The sequence below is a fragment of the Semicossyphus pulcher genome, unplaced genomic scaffold, assembly GCF_022749685.1.
Source record: "Semicossyphus pulcher isolate SPU_LCO1_2020_fin unplaced genomic scaffold, fSemPul1.0.p SCAF_11, whole genome shotgun sequence".
Lineage (NCBI taxonomy): Eukaryota > Metazoa > Chordata > Actinopteri > Labriformes > Labridae > Semicossyphus > Semicossyphus pulcher.
The window spans coordinates 7,816,973-7,836,523 of NW_027211615.1; the positions used below are offsets into that span (position 1 = coordinate 7,816,973).

Genomic DNA, 19,551 nt, shown 5'->3' on the forward strand with positions numbered 1-19,551 from the left:
GAGGTACAGCTTATCACACAGGAGCTTTAACAAGCAAGTGTATTTGGTATAATTCTTTTTGTCTGGAAAAACACAGGATTTCAGAGTGTAATAGCCCATTTGAGTAAAACATTTTTCGTGTTTGTCATTCTGTTACAGTTTTAATGGGATCCAGGATTAAGAAATAGATCAAAGGGACATACATTTGTCAAGTATGAAGATATGTTGAAGGTTGGTAATCATTACTTTACTCTTCTTTACAAAACCAATGTATGTAGTAGGCTACTGTATGCTTTTTCAGTGAGAAGTTTGTTAACTAAAATTAATTATTGTTGATTGTTGATTTTGGCGCCCCCTGTGGACAAAGCTGTACCTCTTATCTCTTTGATGATTTTGTCCTGTACATGCTTAAGTTGTGTTTTTTAACAAAAAATCTCATCCTGCTTTCTTTAACAGTCATATGTATCACTCACTTTAAATCTTTGCCCTGGAAAATGTAAACAAAGGCAACGTGCAGTTAATTGCTTCGTCTGGGACCTACCCCCCCGCCAGCGGTTTCAGGCATTAAAAATATCTATATAGAAATCATCAATCTTGTTTCCGATGGTCTGGTTTGCTTTTGTAGGTCATATAGAGTCATCAGAATTAATTTCAGTCTGTTTCATAAACAACGACAAACTCCTCACAGGAGCTTTAAATCTGCAACAACCATGCTGTAATATTATATCCATTTTATTTTCTCAATAAATAAACATTTTGACAGAAAAATGTAAAAAAAAAAAAAAAAAAATTGTGATTCAACAATATCAGTCAGTTACATATGGAATATTTTACAGTGTTCTATGTAGTATAAAATAATTACAAATATTTTATATACTTGTAGCACCATTTAAAAGAACTTTTGATAGTAGCCACATTAATCTCTCCAACTGAGAATCTAGACCAGCTCTGTGCAGCTTTCAGCTTATTGTTTAGGTTTGTTGGTCCTACATCTACATGATTTGGCAAGAGTTCGGTTTCAACAGCTTACATCGACAATGGTGAACAGCTCAACATAACTTAAGATAAGCTCACTTTCACCACAAGCAACTGTGAATTAAATCAAACATCTAGTAAGACAAAGACAGCTAATTTGTCAAGAATTGGTGGAGCAGACAAGGGCAACAACTGAATATTTTCAACAGTTGGCAAAAAAGATGGCCGCAATGTTTCTTCTGAGTATTTCTTCAGGACATTCTGCCTTCTAGTGGTTATAAATTGCATCATACAGGCCAAAAAATACCCTGTTGACAAGATATACAGCCTGCATTAAAAACCAGTTCCTTTCAGTTCCACTGCTCTCTCCACTTTGTTTTTCCGACACCTGGAGAGCAAAAGCCAGGCAAAAATAATGCCAACCAGTGCACTGGCGATACCCACGATCACTGGCACCCATACAGGCAGAGAGGGGGGACACAGGGGCTCGCCGACAGTTGATGATGGACTGGTGGTAAAGGTTGCAGTGGTGGTGGTCACTGGTGGACTTGGTAGGCTATTGATCTTAGTGAAGATGAAGGGATTGGCCTGTAGGAAACATGGAATAGAGCAGAAATGAAAGAGTTTAAAAACATACACATTTATATATCAAAAGCCAATTTTTTTGCAACGTTTGATACGTTTAAAGCCATTTTCTCTTATTTCACAGACCTGCAGAAACACAAAACATACAAACTCTAACAACTAAACAGAACATAAAACAAATTGTTTGCATTAAATTTAAGCATCAACATAGACTAAACAACATTAACTTCCGTCCAAAATGAACCTGTGTAAATTTAGCAATATTCAACATAAATTGAAAAACATGTTTTGGATTATTTAGAAAGTTAACTAGATTAGATTATAGTTTTTATCTGAATTAGGTTGTATGATTATTTATTTCATAATGTCCTTTCTAATAATTTCTAACTGAAACATTTTGGTGACTAAATATTGGTCTAAATTCAACTGACGTTAATAAGTAATTACATCTAGTTTGGTGTGATAGCAACATGAGTTGAGAGCAGTGACATACCTCAGAGGGACAGTGAATCTTGGATCGGTCATATGTGAAGTTGTTGTAGGCCTGTTTTCTGCCCACGGGCTCCAACTGTTAATAGAGCAAAAATCCTTCAAAGATCCTTAAAACCAAAAACACTTGGAAACACTTTGTCATTAAAATGCAGTCTGGTCCATTAATCCTCCACGTTTACCATGTTGTTCCACAGGGCGATGGCCATCTCTGCATGAGCTCGCTCGCTTATGTGGAAACAGTCCACAGAGAAGAAACTGGAGTCAGCCTCTCCAGCCTGGTGAGAAGATTACATTTTCAGGATAGGTATCTGATTTTGTGTGTAGATGCTTGTATGTGTGTAGATGCATGTTTTGATACATTTTTATATCTTTGAAACTTACTCCAATTTGAGGGATAAAGGAATTTTGTAAAAAGGGTTGAAGGACAACAGCAAAGTCTTCTTTTCCATCATAGCGGTTTCCAGAAATAAGCTGCTGGATCTCAGCCTGCAGAGGGGAAAAAACAAAATTAGAGTAATGACTGGATGTTTGTTTTAGTTTTTCTTAGTTGTTACAGAAGCTCTTTGCTTTTACCTGATACTCATGATTGATTCGTTTAATCTCTTCAAGCTCTGGGGAGTTTTCAGCTGGGTTGATGACACAGGGACAGCTGGTCCTGTAAAAAAAAAAAACATATTCCAATTGATTCTCCTTTTTCTTAAATGAGGAGGAAGCTGAGTACAAATCAAAGACTTTTCCTTGATAGACCGAGTAAAAGAAATTATTCTGTTGTTTAAAAGTAGTAAGGACTGTGTGGAAGTGCATACTGCAAATGCTTTTTATGCTTTTAATGATCACTTGGGGGCAGTAGAAGCAAGCTTTAAACACAGCCAAACATAGAACCTTTTTAGTTGAATTTGCAGGCCAAAAACCAAAACAATGAGCTAAAAGATGCTAAAATAGTCCGTTCAGCTTGGTTGGACTACAGAGTCAAGTGACACTTCTCTGCAGGCTCAGGAATATGATGAAATTGAAAGGAAAAACAGGCAAAACAAACCTCTGCAAGAGGGAACAGCTAAGCGTGTTCTTCTTAACCGTTTTCAATGTTTCTATCTGGAAGAGCTCCACAACATTAACCAACACTCTTGGGACCTGAAGATACAGAGAAAAGAGAGGGAAGAAGTAGAAAAAAACATGACCCATTTGCAATTAAAAGGACAACAGATCACAATAACTTAAAGATTTACATCAGCTTACCTCGCTGTGCAACATGTCCAAACTCAGCATGAGATTGTGGCTGTAGTTTTTTGGTGACAGATTATTCTGCAGAGATGCAAAAGATTAGTTGTCACTGCAGTTCCCTAATATACACAGTTACGTTGAATATTCACAATACATGACTTAGGAAACACTTACTTGGTCTATGCAGTAACTGCAAAGATCATTTCCTCCGACTAATATAGTCACAAGTTTCCAGTCCTTTTCGAAATTCACCTCCTGTGTAGCAAGTGTACAGAACATGAGCATGAAAGAAATACACTATAAGAAAAACTCTAAACTTTAAATAAGTTTTAGTCTCACCTTATTTCCTTTCAAGGCCTTGATGAGAGCCTGGACCTGTACTGGGATCTCCCTGTTCAAAATGGACATACAGCAAGTGTTAGAGAGATGACAGAGGGTTCTTAACTCAGGTGCAGGAAGTAAAAGAAAAAGCACTTACGCTGCTTTAGCTCCAGGTACAGCCATGTTGAAGCCCTTCTGTCTTGAGATGACACCTTTGGAGAAGCCCTTTAAGGCAGAGTTGAACTTTCTCAAGATGTCTGAAGAGACAAAGAGATAAGAAGGATTTTAAGTTGAATAAGCCAGACTTAACATCACCTTTTTTGACAGATCTTGACCTAAAAGAAAGTTCTATATGAGGGAACTGGTGAAAATGTTACATTCTCTTTATTCACTTGGTTTTGCCCCTTCAGCATTAAGTGTTTTTTGTATGAGAAACTGCCCCACACTGAAATTAAAAATATCTGAGGGATCTCCAATACCAAAATGAACACTCCTCTGCAGATTACAAACACATCCCCAGCATTATAGATATATTATTCCTGTAAATTATAGTGACTCAGGGAAACTACTATTTGACAAGCAAACTCACTTGGTAGTGTTGTGACAGTGTCCAGAGCCTTATCCCCTCCAATGCTATAAGTAAAAGAAAAATAAGCATGGTACATGACATGTGATGTGAAGTAATAAAAAAATCCTCATTAACAGTGCAGGCATGTCTCACCTCCATGACACTCCCTTATACTCCGTTTTGAGGTCAAACACAGTCTTTGCTTTGGCGCCAGTGCCGGCCTGTGAACAGAGAACAAAGAGGCCACATAGTGAGACAGAAAATAAAGTAAAAGTGCTGCAGGGGGACGGTTGTATTATGACAAAGATAAATATTACATCAAAGGCTGAGCAGCAGGGCATAAAAGGAATAATCATCAATAGTGCAATTTGTTATCTGTCTGATAACAAATGGATTAGATAGTTCAAAGTTCAATGACATCGAGCAGGTGATACCAACAGGTTTACAGTTAAGGCTAAATTATTTAAGATTAAAGTTGTTTGCTTTCAATACACCCACACATGCAGTATTATTATGCAATGTTATGTGTAACTGAATGGTCAAATATGTGACCAGCTGTTATTGAAAAGATTAATCTGGATATTGTAGTTTTTCCACACTGACCGTTAATGAGTCTCCCAGTGCTGCCACCACCTTGATGTCTGCTGGTTTCAGCTTGTGAACTACAGATAAAATACATAAAAGAGATTCATTCTTCCGTCATCAATATAAGATTTTCTTCTCTGCTTCCTGCAGCCGTTTCCCTTAAGTTTAAAGTCACCGTGTAATTTTTCACATAAGAGATAAGTTATTTTGATAGCAGGAAAATTGATACAATCTAGGTAATAATTGGTGATCTCGGTGCAGTCATGATCAGTGTCTATGTTGGAGAACTGCTGTGTTGGCATACTTTTTCAAGCTTCAGTTAACTAGAACGTCAAGTGGACATCAAATATCATACTGTCCATCTCACCTGAATTTGGCACAGTGTCAGATGGAGCCAGGTCCACGCAGGAGAAGTCACTCCCCCAGTTCTGTGGGAAAAGAAACATCAATTGATGTATGCAACGTGTAAATCATCATCATCAATATAGAGACACAGGTGACGTCTTTTCTTCACGAAATATACAGAATATTTTGTGCCACCAAAATTCCTAAACCCCAAAATGTTAATTAATTAATTAAAATTAATATTCATATACAACAGAGAAAGCAGAAACTCCATATTAAAGAAGCTAAAGTTTCTGTTAAGGTTTTATGCAGGGCTTAAGTTGTTAAATTTTATGAATCCTATGTAATTTGTACTGGAAGTCACTTCTCAGCCTCTTAGATAGAGGTTATGTTCTTACTGTGATGGGGCCAGGTGTCGGTGAGGGACCAGTATATATGTACTCGCTGTTGTTATAGGTCCGGATGTATGGTGAAGTCTATAGACAAAGATGACATGATGAAAGTCTCAAAACCTCAAAAATTGAAAAAATGACTTGACATTCAAAAGCCTCAATGGTTACTTTCTATAACAGATGATTTAGGATTTCATAATAGCATGAGTGAGCCGTAACACGATTTATAATAAACACATAACTAGTATTTCCTACCTTGGTGGGACATTTAAGGTTAATGTCTTTAGAAAAATCCTGTGTGGTAGTCTTGTTGCCCAGAGGTTCCAGCTGTGAAACAAGAGGGAGCATTATACCTGATTATCATTCAGTACTTTACATATGAAAAATACATGAATAAACCTGATTATAATATCATAACACAGCACTTTATCATGTTTGTAGTTTGTTGAACTGTATTAGTGTGAATTCTGTGTCCAGCTGTTGGTTTCAGTTGAACATTCTGTTGCTACTGGCAACCACTACTGACAGAGTTCCATGGCAGTTAAACTGACATTGTTACATCCGCCATTTTGTGTAACTTTAACAAGGTAAATGTTGACAAGTATCTTTTATCTACCTTCAGAGTTTACATTTTAAATGTACCTTTTGTTTTGCGATTTGTTACTTAATTTTCTTGCCATCAGTTTACTGCTTACCAAGCTACCCAAAATACTAGCTGTCTGAAGCTAATGTGTAGCTAATATAACATTCTAGATAACTGTTTATTTTTTTAAGCTAGCTGTTCAATATTTTACTCTTTTCTGTTGTTTTTGTGTACTCTTTGTGTAATGTTTGTTTACTAGATATATTACTGTGTTGTAGTTTGCTCTTTACAGAGTACAAATGTTGATCTTTTACTGGCGATATTGCGTTTTACAATAGAGGAAAGTGTTAGCTTATGGGACAGATATGCTGTTTTCAAACCATATTGGATGGATGGTAAAGAAGGGAAAGATTGCAGTGCGAGACCTGTGATTGTTAACATTATCACAAAATATGATGACAGAGTTAGTTAGTCATGTGAGGATTAAATACTATGCATTGCCATATCCAGTAAATCTAGGTGAATGACAGCTCGGGCTTATATGAAGTGCCCCTATTTGTTTACAGTAAGTTAAATGTTTCCACAAAATTGAAACTGAAAGAGCTTGTTGTTGTCTGAATCTTACCATGTTGTTCCAGAGGGAGCGAGCCATCTGCGTCTGGGCCCTCTGGCTGAGATGGAAGCAATCAGCACTGAAGAAAGAGCGATCCGCACGCCCATCCTGTGGAAGAGGTATGATAATGAAGAACTTTAAGAAATACTGACTATTTTGGCAAAAATAATATATTTAAGGCAACAGAAAAAGTAAATAGACTCATTTGAATTGAACTTTTAGTTTATATATACCATTAAATGTTGAAGGCATAGTTCCACTATTTGCTGTACCACTCTTGTAGGTAAATATAGAGCTACTGCTGGTAGTGGGTTAGATTAGCACAAATACTACCAATTATTCTACATACTCTTTTAGCCTTGGGTTATAAAATGGATAAGGCATTGGATGGACTAAACTCAAATAGAGTCTCTGTGAGGAATTCAGCTGTGTTACTGACCGGCAGTCTGGGGACGACGATCTCTCTGAAGAAAGGCTGGATGACCACAGTGAAGTCTGAGCGAGTGTCGTAGCGGCCTGACTCCACGAGCTTCTGCAGTGAACGCTTTAGGAAGGAGAGAGAACTAGTCGATGTCTGAGGTTGAACTGGACTCATACTTTGATGATCACAGTAATCTTTTCTCTTCGTTTCTTACCTGATAACCTCTATTGATGTCCTCCACCATCTGAAGAGCTTTAGAATTGGCCTTTGGCAAGATAACACAAGGACACAGAATACTGTAAAGGAAAAGAGAGATAACAAGGTGTTATATCACTGCTTTTGATTGTAAACGAAATGATAGTGAGGAGATAATCATGAGGATTTGTTTTGCAGTTTTAAAAGTTTTCTAAATGTTCAATATCTCAGTGTTCAATTTCAAAGGCAGTGAGATAAGTGATACTTACTTTACCAGCCAAGTCGGGCATTTAAGTGAAGCGTCTATGTGCATTTCTCTCAGCGGGAGAATATGGAGAGGCTCGATTAAGTTCACCAGAGCCCGGGGCACCTGAAGCAGACAAGCTCAATCAATGTCGACCGTTTAAAGACGAATATACTGTATATCTGAAACTGAAGCAGCATGACTGTTGATTTACCTCTTTGTGTAGATAATCCAGGCTGTTACGAACATTACGAGCATAATTGTCAACAGAGTAAAATAGCTGTAAAACAAAGGAAAACAGTTCAAGGTTATTGTGTGCCTTACCCTCCTTAAAATGACATACGAATTATTACTCCACATTAGTACTCACAGAGTTGTAGCAGTGGTCACAGACATCGTTTCCACCAATAAACAGAGTGATAACCTTCCAGTCTGACTCAAAATCGATTCTCTGTACAAGAAAGACGAACAAGGGGAGTATTCGGTTAACCTCTTTTCTTATTAGCAGCACTAGGTAGGCATAGAGGAAGAAGATTTGCTTGTTGGAATGTTGCCATGACTTTTAGAAAGCAGAAATGTCTTCATTATTGTAATCATCAAAAGCATATGTAACTTATGAAAGCAACTTATAAACTTACAGAGTCATTTTTCATCCTTGCCACCAGGGCTCGCACCTGTTCTGGTACATCCCTAAAAACACAAGAAACAGACTAAAATTTCACAATTAAACAACAAGATGTACTTTCATTTTCTTCATGTAAGAGCTAAATTCTTAAAGCGTAAGTATCCTGCTATTGAAAACAGGTTAAAAGCTACTGAAATATCCTCTGACTGGACTCACTTGCTCTTGGCTCCGGCTACTGCCTGGTTGAGGAAAGCCTGAGGAGTTTCCTGCCGGCCCATGCCCAGAGAGTAGCCGGTCAGGTTCTGGTTGTAATATTTTAAGATGTCTGTTTAAACAAAGGTAGAATAATAGAAATGTAAGACTTTGGAGTGAATGGTAGCAATACCCTGCAGAGCAACAAGAGGTGATCATATTGAAGTCATGAGAAAGACTCACTGGGCAGTGTGGTGACATTTGTAAGGTTTTCATCTCCACCAATACTGCAAAAGAAGCCCACATATTCAATGTTAACATGCTTATATTAAATCGCTTTCCAACTTAAGTAATGGACCACATTTATACACTGTAACACATATTATTATAATTATTAGGCCTCTATGTTGTGTGATAGTTCTGTTAAAAGGTGTTGACTGACCTCCAGGACAGTCCTCTGTACTGCTGCAGGACGTCCAGGATGTTGTAGGGGCCGGAGGGGATACCGTTCCCTGCCTGACATGGAGAACATTTCATAATATAGATAGTTTTGGTCATATTGCTTCGATTTTGTTCTTACTTTCTTTCATTTTTGGCCTCTATCTACATCAAAGAATGACTAAATGTCTCACTGTTAGAGAGTCTCCCACAGCAGCCACCACTTTGATATCACCTGGCCTGAGTTCATGGACTGCGAAAATATAGAGCATGCAAAACTTGATTAATTAGACAGCAGAGGACTTTTAGAGAGACTGTACAGCACTAAAACACTGGTAAAAATATTCACCAAAGTATTAAAGCAATAAAACTAGCTCGGAACACTGTATAGGAGGGGTTAAATGAAGAACAGTTTCAAAGAATTACAAATAAATTATTAATTTATAATCAACAAATACATTACATTATCAAAATGTCATATAGAATAAAAATATTAGAAATCAAAGGTAATTTTTCTTACCTGTGGTGGGCATGGAAGGCGAGGGGCTGAAGTCCTCACAGGGCATCTCTGTGCCTGTAAACTGAGCGCACACACAGAGGACATCCACAGTCAGAACTAGACAGGACGTGTACATTACCAACACCACCTCCATTAGGCTCTGTACCACACAATACTCACTGGGTGAAGGAGAGGAGAGGCATCGCTGGGGTGATATGAGGGAGAGTTTCCCTCTGTTCTCAGGAAGGGTCGGTCCTTGGGGAGGGAGGAAGATAGAAGAGGAAGAAGGAGGCACAAGAGATAAAGAAGTGGGTTTTGATAATTAGCTAAAACTTATTTTAAAGAATTTTTAATAATTGCATGCTTTAAAATGCAAATTAAACTGCATTTGTTTATGTTTTAGCAGACTTTCTCACCTCAGTTGGACAAGGCAATGCGATGATCTTTCCATTGTCATCTGTGTTATGTTGGTCACTTGTGGGCTGCAGCTGAAACACACAGAAAAGTCTTTGTCTTCATATTTGCCACACAGAGAACAACGACTTTGTATGTTTATGTGTGTGTGTGTGTGTGTGTGTGTGTGTTTCCTCACCAGGTTTGTCCACATCTGCACCATCAGTTTATCAGTTTGTTGAGACGCCTGTGAGTCAGAGAGGGGCTTCCCACTCTGTTCAGAAAAAGCACATCAACAACATCAAACTGCATGTTAGATACAGTAAGAACATCTGTAGTGAGATTAAACAGCACCGTCACAAACACACACATAACACCCTAGAAGATAAGAACTTTTAGTCCTCATTTGACATCTTTTTTTCAATGTATGTTCAGTTTGAGTTTTTTCTTTGTTTAAAAATCATGTTTATAATTAAAGAGCCCAAGAATATACTTTGCAGCAATATAATACAGCCCACAATTACCAGTGTAAATGGGGCGGCTGTGGCTCAGTGGTAGAGTCGGTCATCTTTCAATCAGAAGGTTGGTGGTTCGATCCCTCAGTCTACATGGCAAGACACTGAACCCCAAATTGCTCCGGGTGGGATAGCCAATGGTGTGTTAATGTGATGACTGATTGACAGTTGGGCACTTTACGTAGCAGCATCTGCCATCAGTGTATCAGTGTATGAGTGTGAAAGGGTGAATGTGACATGTTGTGTAAAAGCAGCTTTGAGTTGTCGAGTTGAAACTACAAGTGCTATATAAGTACAGTCCATTTGACCATTTAAATGCAAGTGACAACAACTGTGGCTAAATAATGGAGCAAACGTTGGCTCCAACAGTGAGTCCAAATTAGGCCCCATATTATAATACCCAACTTTACAGCTATTAACAGGAAGGACTTTTGGTGCAGAGGCATTCTGGTTTCCTTTTATTCAAGGTTTTCCAAACCTCATTTCTGTTTTCCACCATAACTGCACTGTACACTGTGACAATAGATATACACTGTTAACCACAGGCTGTGTTATAATGTTTTACTAAAGAAATACTGTATATGGGACATATACAGTATTTCTTTAATTTCAAGCTTCATATTTCACTCTGTGATACCTGTGGAATAGCTTACAATAATTTAAAGTTAAAAAAACTCATTTTCTCACACTGTGCAGGCTTTCATACAGCCTCTGCCTGAAACGACTCAGTCAGCTCTGTCCCTTTAAGAAACCCCGCCCCTACAAGCTCACTTTCTTCTGATTGGCCAGCTCTCTGAAGCCTCCTCTGATGTCACAAAGTGCAGCATGTAGAAAAAACTGTGTGAAACCCGACGTTCACAGCAGCCTGCAGACTGAGCTAAGGAGCCTGGGGATTACTCCAACATACTTTTAGCAACAGATTTGAAACTTCACCCACGTTTAGTCTGAACATCCAACATTGTAACATTATATATATATATGTATATGTCTTAAGATGTGAAACAGCATAATACCCCCTCTTTAAATAAGTCTCATTTTACACACAAACGGAGCACCATAAGTCTCAGAACTTTTCTTTTAGCAATAAGAGATAGTTGCCTCCGTTGTGGTTTGTTTGAACATTTAAAGTTGGTATGTTTTTGTTTTCATCTTAGTTTTAGTTGTCTGCATTTTAGTTTCATGTGACCCTGAGTGAACATTAAGGTAATATCGTCATATTTATTTCTTTGATAGATCTGAAACCACTTCATGTTTTGAATTTTTTGTGATCTGAGTCTCAGTCTCTCAGGTCAGCTCCTTGGACAGTTTGCCCTTTGGTGCACAGAGACATTATCATCCTGTTCTCTCCCTTTAAAAAGCTTTTGTCTCTTCCCTCCTCACTCAGAACACTCTGAGGGAGAGAGGGAAGATAGGACAGTTAGGTGCACCTCGATCTCTTTCAAAACAACTTTCACTCTTTGCTTTCACTGCTGGGGGAGTATGAGAGATGGCTCAAAACAGTCATGGGTGTAGCTTTAGTTTTTGGTTTCTGTTCTGATGAAGACGTGAGCCCTTGAACTGTCTCTGAAAGACGTCTGCCGCAGACATTTCTACAGCAGGTTTCTCCCCTCAGTCTTTGAAAATGTGGTGCTCTGTATCTATTTCGCAACATTTTTTAAGCTCAGTTTCATAAATGCTGCTAACCTTCTGATGACAGCGCTGTTATATTGCTTCTTTTTGCATAGTTTTTTTCTGGGTTGTAACACAACAGATGAATAATTAGACAGGGCTCATCACTCACAGAGACAGATGAGAGGTCTGTGATGAAAGGTTGGTCCTGCACAATCACTGTGAAGTCGTCTCTGTCACTGTACCAGCGCTGCTTTGCCACAAGCTCCTCCAAGGACTCCTGCAGATGAGAAGAACATTTAGCATAATGAGATAACATTTTTGCAGCAGGTAAGATAACCAAAGGACTGAATGCAGCTGACAAATATTTCAGTATGAATAACAGACAAACCTGCAGAGCCTGACTCAGCATGGCCCTGAGCAGTCTGACTTCTCCATCACTGTTTGTCTCCATGCACGGACACATCCTGTCAGTAAAGCAGATTTAATCATTTTAACTCAATATGTTATTATTTAGATAAAAATGTTTTTGTTCTGCTGGTTGTTTGACTTTGACTGTCTCTTATTCTCAGGTCTCTCTTGTAATAGATGATTTTGATCTTAGAGAGACAACCTGCCTACAGGAATACGGTACTAATTTACAGGTATACACATACAAAACAGATATTTAAAGGTATAATAAGTAGGATTTGGGCCCCTCCTCCTGGGCTCTTTGTCACCAGAAGCTCACTCTCACTCTCTCGTGCGAGAACACGCCCACCCCGCCGAGCTAACACCGACAGCATCACGGTTACCTTTGCGCGAGCATGCTTACCGTCGGTTACCGTTGCCGCCGGTTAGCTTGTCCTTCCTGGTATGAGGCACTTACCTGTCCAACAGAAAGAAGGCCAACTCTGCATCGCTCTTTCGCAATGTTCGCCGGTCTGAATGGGGCACATTTGCTAATTTGAACCACTCCCACACTCACCTGTACGCTGTGATTGGCTCAGGGAACCACAACAGCGCCCCTCCTGAAACAAGGGTCTCGCAAGGGTCTGGTCTGCACACACTCACCAACACACATAGAGGCCCATAAGTGATGATTTATATTATACTATATTTGTAAAAGTCTATATTTTACTTTTCGAGAAAAATCCTACTTATTATACCTTTAAGTGTCATAAGCTAAAAAGTCTTGATGAAAAAACTTTTTTAACATGTAGCAGAACATTTAACTGAAACAGGTTAATATGTTAAGCCAGAGATAAAAGTGTCATTTAGCACTTGAACTCACCTGTTATTGAAACTGTCATGCTCTCCATCCCACAATGCAACACTGACGATGGTCCGCTTCAGCTGCGACACAGGGAAGTGAAACAAAATGTGAAATATTGTGTGAATATTGCAAATACACTTCTTCTTCTTCTTATAATGCAAACACAGTAATATTGACAGAATAATAATAATAATATTGATAGTAATAATGAGTAATCTGAAACATACCTGAGAGTGCAGCAGCTGCAGAGCGTCATCCACCTCTTTAACTAAGCCTCTGATGACAGACTGAACCTGCACACAGACACAGACTGTCAGAGACAGTAATAACCTCAGAATTCATCCCAAATGTCAAATGTTTTCTTACTAATGGTACAAACTGCAGACTTTTAGTGTGTTACAGAGTGTTGGTGTCACAGTCAATTGTTGTGTGGTCATACAGGTGCTCACTGTTATTTGTTCGTTCTCATTGATTGTAAATATATCATTATTTTTGAGAAGTTTCATTGTTAAGAACACTTTTTTTGGCTTTTGCCTTTATTTGATTGGATAGCTGAAGAGAGACAGGAAATGTGGCGAGTGGAGAGTGGGGGATGACATGCACCAAATGATCAGCAGATCGGGAGTCAAACCTGCGATCAGTGCGTCTGTAGCCTCTACACATGGGGCGCCTGCTCTCCCAACTGAGCTAAACCAGCGCCCCATTGCAAAAACATTTGTATTGTAGAGAGAAAACAGCAGCTTTCAGGGAGCATTCTCTCTTTAAATACTTCTCTGTCAGTACGTAATTGTTTTAGCTCTTATAGTCCTTTAAGAAGCGGTTGCAAGCATTTTAAAGACAGACCAACAGAGCTAGCCTTTTGGTTTTATTCTGTCGTCACAGAATACATTTTTACCCTAACAATATGTTTGTACCTGCTGCTGCTCACAGACACAGAGCTGATCCACCTGAACAAAGAGGAGGAGCAGCTTCCAGTCTTTATCCACATCAAGCACCTACAGGGGGAAAGACAGCTGTTAGCTGTGTATATGGCTGAAGATGGTTATAAGGTGCTTTTTTTCTAACTCATTATGTATCAGTAACATTTCAGCTAAAAAAATATTTATATGACCGTCCAAGTTACATTCAGATGAAGACTTTACCTACATCCAAATGCAACCTACCTGATTGTTTTGCAGGGAGAGGGACACTTCCTTTGCCTGCTCCACCAGAGAGCTGCAAACCAAAAGAAAAAAAAATCTATAAATTTGTTAGAAATAGACGGAGTCACTAACAATATGTTCCTTGTGTGTCTGTGTGTGTACCTGTGTTGAACAGACTGAGGGCCGTACAGGTTTGTTTCATCGGACAGAGGACTGACCAGAGCAGGATTGAACAGAGTCAGCAGCTCTGATGGAGGAAGATTAACACAAGTTTAACACCAAAAAACAGAACTTCTTTTCCCAGGTGGCACGTGGGTACATTTCTTTTTTTTTATGATTTATTTTGGCTTTTGCCTTTATTATATAAACTTTATATCCATTTATGGGGAGTAGAGAGTGGAGGATGACATGACCAGGCGTCGAACCTGCAATCCATATGTCGAGGGCCTCTGTACGCGGGCTGCCTGCTCCACCAACTGAGCAAAACTAGCTCCCCATGTAGGCAAATTTACCACAGTAAAGCTTTATTAGATTAGAGGACTAAAAGTTGTTATGTGGACTGCACTTCTATAGCGCCTTTCTAGTCTTTGTAACACTCGAGGCGCTTTTACACTACATGTTGCTCTTTCACACACACAAATGATGATGCCATGCAATGGCCATTATCATTTTTAAACATTCACACACATTCATACTTGATGGCTACGCCTCAAGAGCAACTTAGCATGAAGCCAGGAGGAGCTGGGGATTGAACCATTCGACCTTTTGATTGGGGAGCGACCCACTCTACTTCTGAGCCACAGCCGCCCCATTAGGGCAATCAATTGATCCAAAATATAGAAAAGTAAACATTTTCTTCAATTGATTCATCATTTTAAATATCTTTATGTAAAATATGCCAAAGAAATATCATATATGGAGTTCGGACAAAATAAGCAGTTTTTATATTTCAGTGTTGTGATGGACCAAACAAAAATGAGATCGATAAAGAAAACAGCATATTAATTTATATTGATAATATGTCGTAGCTTCTTATTTATTCAAAATACCAGTCAGGCATCAAAGCTTTCAAACATCAGCAACATCCAGACTATTGTCACACCCTTAAACATGTAATAATCCACCATCACCACATAATCAAACACTAATTTGATCATGAAATAGAATAAATATCTTCATCCTGATAAAACTACGTATCGCTGAAAACATTACAAGTGCACATAGTTTCAAAGTCCTGGACTGACACTTTAACCAGAAGAAATCAAGTGTTAAAACACACTGTGAATAACACCGGTGACCTTCCTGCTTTGTGTCAGTCTGTGTTTTATCTCTCTGAAGCACCGACGGTACTTTGTGTTACATGAACCCTCTTCAGAACAGATAACAGCTCACATGCCTGCTGTACAGCTGGTATATTGGGGCTCATTGTTTGAAACTATCACATTAATGTAGATAGCAGTGCAGTAAAGATAGCACACAGTAGTGTAATAGAAGCTCGTTTATAGTGAAAGTTTTGATTGAGCACAGCAAAGATAATGAATTTTAAATCTTACCTGTGAGTCTTGATAGGACTGAGGAGAGCTCAGTGCTGCAGGGAAACCAAAGAAAACAGCCACATTACGTCTTTGCACTGTTGAATTATAAACCCTCTGGTGCAAATCTCCCTCCCTGGCTGAAGCAACCAGTGCTTACCTGTGCATGTGAAGCCCGATGGAGGAAATCACGGCCACGTCTGAAGGCCTGACGCTGTTAACTTGAGAGAAAGATATCATGTTTTAAATTAAATCTAGGCGCTGAAACACAGGAGCATTAGTCCTATTGCTTAATTATAGGAGGGGCAGATGTGATACTGTACGACTCAACCAGTTGTGGTATTCAGATTATTATATCAATAAAAAGTCGTAAAGTTACACTGTTAAATTGTACCATTACAAGTAATAATCCTGCATTTACGATGTAACTATGATTTATTATTAGTATTGTATGACTTGACCCTTATTACTTAACATGTCAGCAGAATATTAATGTTAAATTAGGTCAACAGATTTGAAGACAGATGGGACTTTAATCCAAAACAAAGCACCATGTATCTGATTATGTTCAGAAAACAAGGTAATAACAAAGTAAATCAGACTGTAATAAACTCACCATTTGTCGGGGACGACTGAGAGGGGAACATCTGAGAGCACGGCAGGCCAGATGCTGAAACCAGACGGAGATTACAAAGAATACACTATAATGAACACACACATATTGTTTGTGACATGTTAGATGAAATATTCACATCACTTGTAACAACCTAAGAGCCATGCAGAGTGTGAGAGTGTGCCTGCTACTTCTCTGTATCGCACACTTTTTCACCACAAACATGAACGTGTGTGTCACACATGGTGATTGGTGTGCTAGTGATTCCTAGTTTCAAAACCATTGTGAAAAAGTGATGAGAAATAATGGGGATTGTCAGCATTTTATTATTTTAATAACTTCAATAGCTTTTTGTTGTAATTTCAAATAAACTAATGAAACATGTAGAATTTGTGTAGCAGCAAAGGCCCAAAGCAGGAAGCAGATATTTACATTTAATAATAGCTACTGTCAAATAAAAAATTCTAACCAGTAAAAAATAAGTAACATATTTTTCTGAATATATTCTACAATCCTCCCTCTCCTGTGAGGGTCCAGTCCCATCAAATCCAGCTGCAACCCCCCGAAATTATGACTGCTTTCAACTTGTTGATGTATTACATTTATATCCTCTCTAGCAGTTTAAAACAGTAATTATCAGTTAAGTCAGATTTTAAAGTATCACAAAAGATCATTGAAAATAGAAAGCAGTATAAACCTGTGGTCCATGTGAGCCCGAGGGCTGTGATCAGAAGCAGCCGTGGAAACGTCATCTCTCTCATACTGTCTGATCTTTTGTGCAGCCTTCCCTCCTCTCTGCTGTCTCTGTTTGCCGCTCTGTCTGTGTGATTATCAGTTAAGCCTGGTCAGGACATCTAATAATGACAAACTATATAGATCATAAATGTCCACAGAGGGGAGGGACTGGCCTACTTGTCCAAAGGACACGGCCTGGAGGTCTGATAATGGAAATGTTATCGTAATAATGAGTGAAAGGGAACTCTAAGGCCTAAGTGTGATTCTTATACTGCTATTACCACTACACTGGGATGACATAATCATAATCAGTTTTAATCGAGACAATTAGACTCCTAAGAAGATTAACAGAGCAAAACATGTGTTCAGCAGACTGATAAGAGAGCAGACTAAGGTCTTTCTCTCTTTGTTGAACAAGCTGCTAAAACTTATTTTGAAGCTCAACATCCCTCCATCTTAAATTATCTGCAGTAAAACAAGTGATTGAGGATTGCTGAACAATCCCTTTTCTTCAAATCTCAATCAGATTGTCAGAATCAGCTTTATTGGCCAAGCATGTGTACGCATGCAAGCAATCTGACTCCGGTCTACAGGGCTCGATATGTACAGACAACAGACACAATAAGACAATAAGAAAGTAGTGCAGTGGTAAAGAGTGCAAAAGATGAAGATAAATATAATAGCTGTGATTATACATGAGGTAGTGGTTCAGCAATATTTATAGTGGGAAAAAAACATACAGTCTGTACAGGTGCATAGTTTTGTGTTGATACAGTGCAATGTTTTAATATGGACAACAGAGTTATAATATCGAAGATCTCACCTTCGTTCTCTTTGGTGGCACCTGTGATGATAAACAGTAATTGCGGGAGCACACTTTAAGAAATCCAGACAGTGCTGCATGTGTGACGTCCACGGTTGGCTCCGGTTGTAACTCTTGATTTTCCTCTCTGACGGTCGCTTTCCTTTTCAGACTGTTTGCTTCATCTGAGCGTTGAGTTTGTTTCTTTTTCTTTGGATTTTCACTTATTTTTGAAGTTGTATCTGTAGTCATCCATCTTTTCTTTGTTTGTTCAGCCATAGTAGATTACTGTTTACTAGCAACACTTACAGAGACCGGAAAAGCAGCCGCTTAGCTCCGCCTACCCTCTCTGGCAGACCAACCACTGCCGGGTGATGGAAAACGCGTCACTAACTGGGCGCCGCTTGTGATTTTTTCTGCTGAAGTCGCAACAGACACCCAGCCTGTAATACTGCAAATGCAAAGGCTTTCATCAGTGAGATTATCACTTTAAGCACTGAACAATAAGAATACAAATTTACTGGCACATTGCACATGAATTGTTCCTGACACTCTGGGACTAAGTCAAATGTTAATCAGAGTAAGGAAGTAAATTATTCCTGCCAATATAAGCTGGACAGATATTGCACACACACTCTCACAGCAGTGAAAACAAAGCTGGAGCCAGCAGCCGGTTAGCCAAGTAGCCTCGAAGAGACGACTCCAGGAAGTCATTTCAGAGGTGCTGGTAGCTTGAAGGCCGATTGTGTTGCCTGATAAACAGAGGCCGGCTAACTTTGTCCACTGTTATCAGTCCTTATGCATGCGTTTGCATTTCCCAATATTCCCTTGATTCCTGATATATTAGTCCTTGACTTGTAGACTTGACCCCTTTATACTGTAACAGCCATAAATATATGGTCAGATGTTTTGCAGGCTGACTGCTGAACTGTGTGAATGGATGTGTGTTGAAGAAAGGGGTAAGATTATCTTGGCTCAAATAGGTGCAGCTTTCTCTTTTTTTATCAACTCATTTCAGGAGTACAACGATGAAAAACAACACATTTTTTAACTGAGCATGCTCCTTGTCTTCATGTCAGATGAGTTACATTAATGTGGGGTAAATGGATGGAAGTTTCTACATGCATTTTGAAAAAAAAGAGCCTGACAGAAAAATCAACAGGATTAAAAAAGTGGGCATCCATTAGCTTGCTGGTCTGATTAATTATTTGCTAACAGGAGAGATAACCTGAAAAATGTCTGCTGAAAGCAATTTTTCATCGGGAAGATGTGCTCACTAAATATCCTTGCATTGTCATCAAGACAACGCAGCAGGAGAGATAGATATTTGTTACATAACAGAGATGCTCCGGTGTTGTAAAGCTCATCTCTTATCTCTCCTCTGATTAGAGGGGTGATGGCTGGTCAGGAGAAGGACAAACATGTTAACAAAACAACTAACCAGATTTGTTGCTACCGTTGTCCTCATGTTAGAGTCTACTCACTGTAACACTGTCTGATCCTGCAGCAGTTAGTTAACACACATCCATTATATACTGTACTCTATGTATATAAAAGAGCTAAGGTTCAGTCTGTACTGAAAAATGTACAGTCATCATCTCTCCATTGTGTCCCTGTTTCTCCCAGCAGATCTTGAATGCAGCAGGACACTGTAATCATGATTACAGTAATCCAGATACGAAG

At 38.9% G+C, this 19,551-nt stretch overlaps 1 protein-coding gene across 1 annotated transcript; it reads right to left on the reverse strand.

Moving 5' to 3' along the window:
* Positions 1 to 1,287: 1,287 nt before the first annotated feature.
* Positions 1,288 to 17,092, reverse strand: LOC138585361 (phospholipase B1, membrane-associated-like). Its single transcript, XM_069657673.1, has 42 exons — positions 17,029 to 17,092; positions 16,335 to 16,388; positions 15,879 to 15,939; positions 15,740 to 15,774; positions 14,349 to 14,433; positions 14,208 to 14,259; positions 13,959 to 14,039; positions 13,272 to 13,337; positions 13,063 to 13,124; positions 12,181 to 12,256; positions 11,962 to 12,069; positions 9,866 to 9,940; positions 9,690 to 9,761; positions 9,454 to 9,528; positions 9,295 to 9,355; positions 8,969 to 9,027; positions 8,779 to 8,852; positions 8,580 to 8,623; positions 8,361 to 8,469; positions 8,158 to 8,209; positions 7,890 to 7,970; positions 7,734 to 7,799; positions 7,545 to 7,645; positions 7,295 to 7,376; positions 7,099 to 7,203; positions 6,672 to 6,767; positions 5,719 to 5,790; positions 5,470 to 5,547; positions 5,094 to 5,154; positions 4,745 to 4,803; positions 4,295 to 4,362; positions 4,163 to 4,206; positions 3,731 to 3,830; positions 3,592 to 3,643; positions 3,427 to 3,507; positions 3,268 to 3,333; positions 3,068 to 3,162; positions 2,605 to 2,686; positions 2,413 to 2,517; positions 2,211 to 2,306; positions 2,033 to 2,107; positions 1,288 to 1,542 (listed from the first exon to the last, which is right to left on the reverse strand). Exons 1-42 carry the CDS (start codon positions 17,090 to 17,092, stop codon positions 1,288 to 1,290), a joined length of 3,285 nt encoding a protein of 1,094 aa, XP_069513774.1.
* Positions 17,093 to 19,551: the final 2,459 nt, after the last annotated feature.

What these genes read in the sequence shown, in the direction of transcription:
- LOC138585361 (XM_069657673.1), bottom strand. Translation starts at nt 17,092, where the DNA reads ATGAGAGAGATGACGTTTCCACGGCTGCTTCTGATCACAGCCCTCGGG. An exon ending in GTGTCTGTGAGCAGCAGCAG is followed by an intron (nt 13,338 to 13,958) that starts GTACAAACATAT and finishes GTCTGTGTGCAG; the next exon opens with GTTCAGTCTGTCATCAGAGG. An exon ending in TGCCCGACTTGGCTGGTAAA is followed by an intron (nt 7,377 to 7,544) that starts GTAAGTATCACT and finishes TTTCCTTTACAG; the next exon opens with TATTCTGTGTCCTTGTGTTA.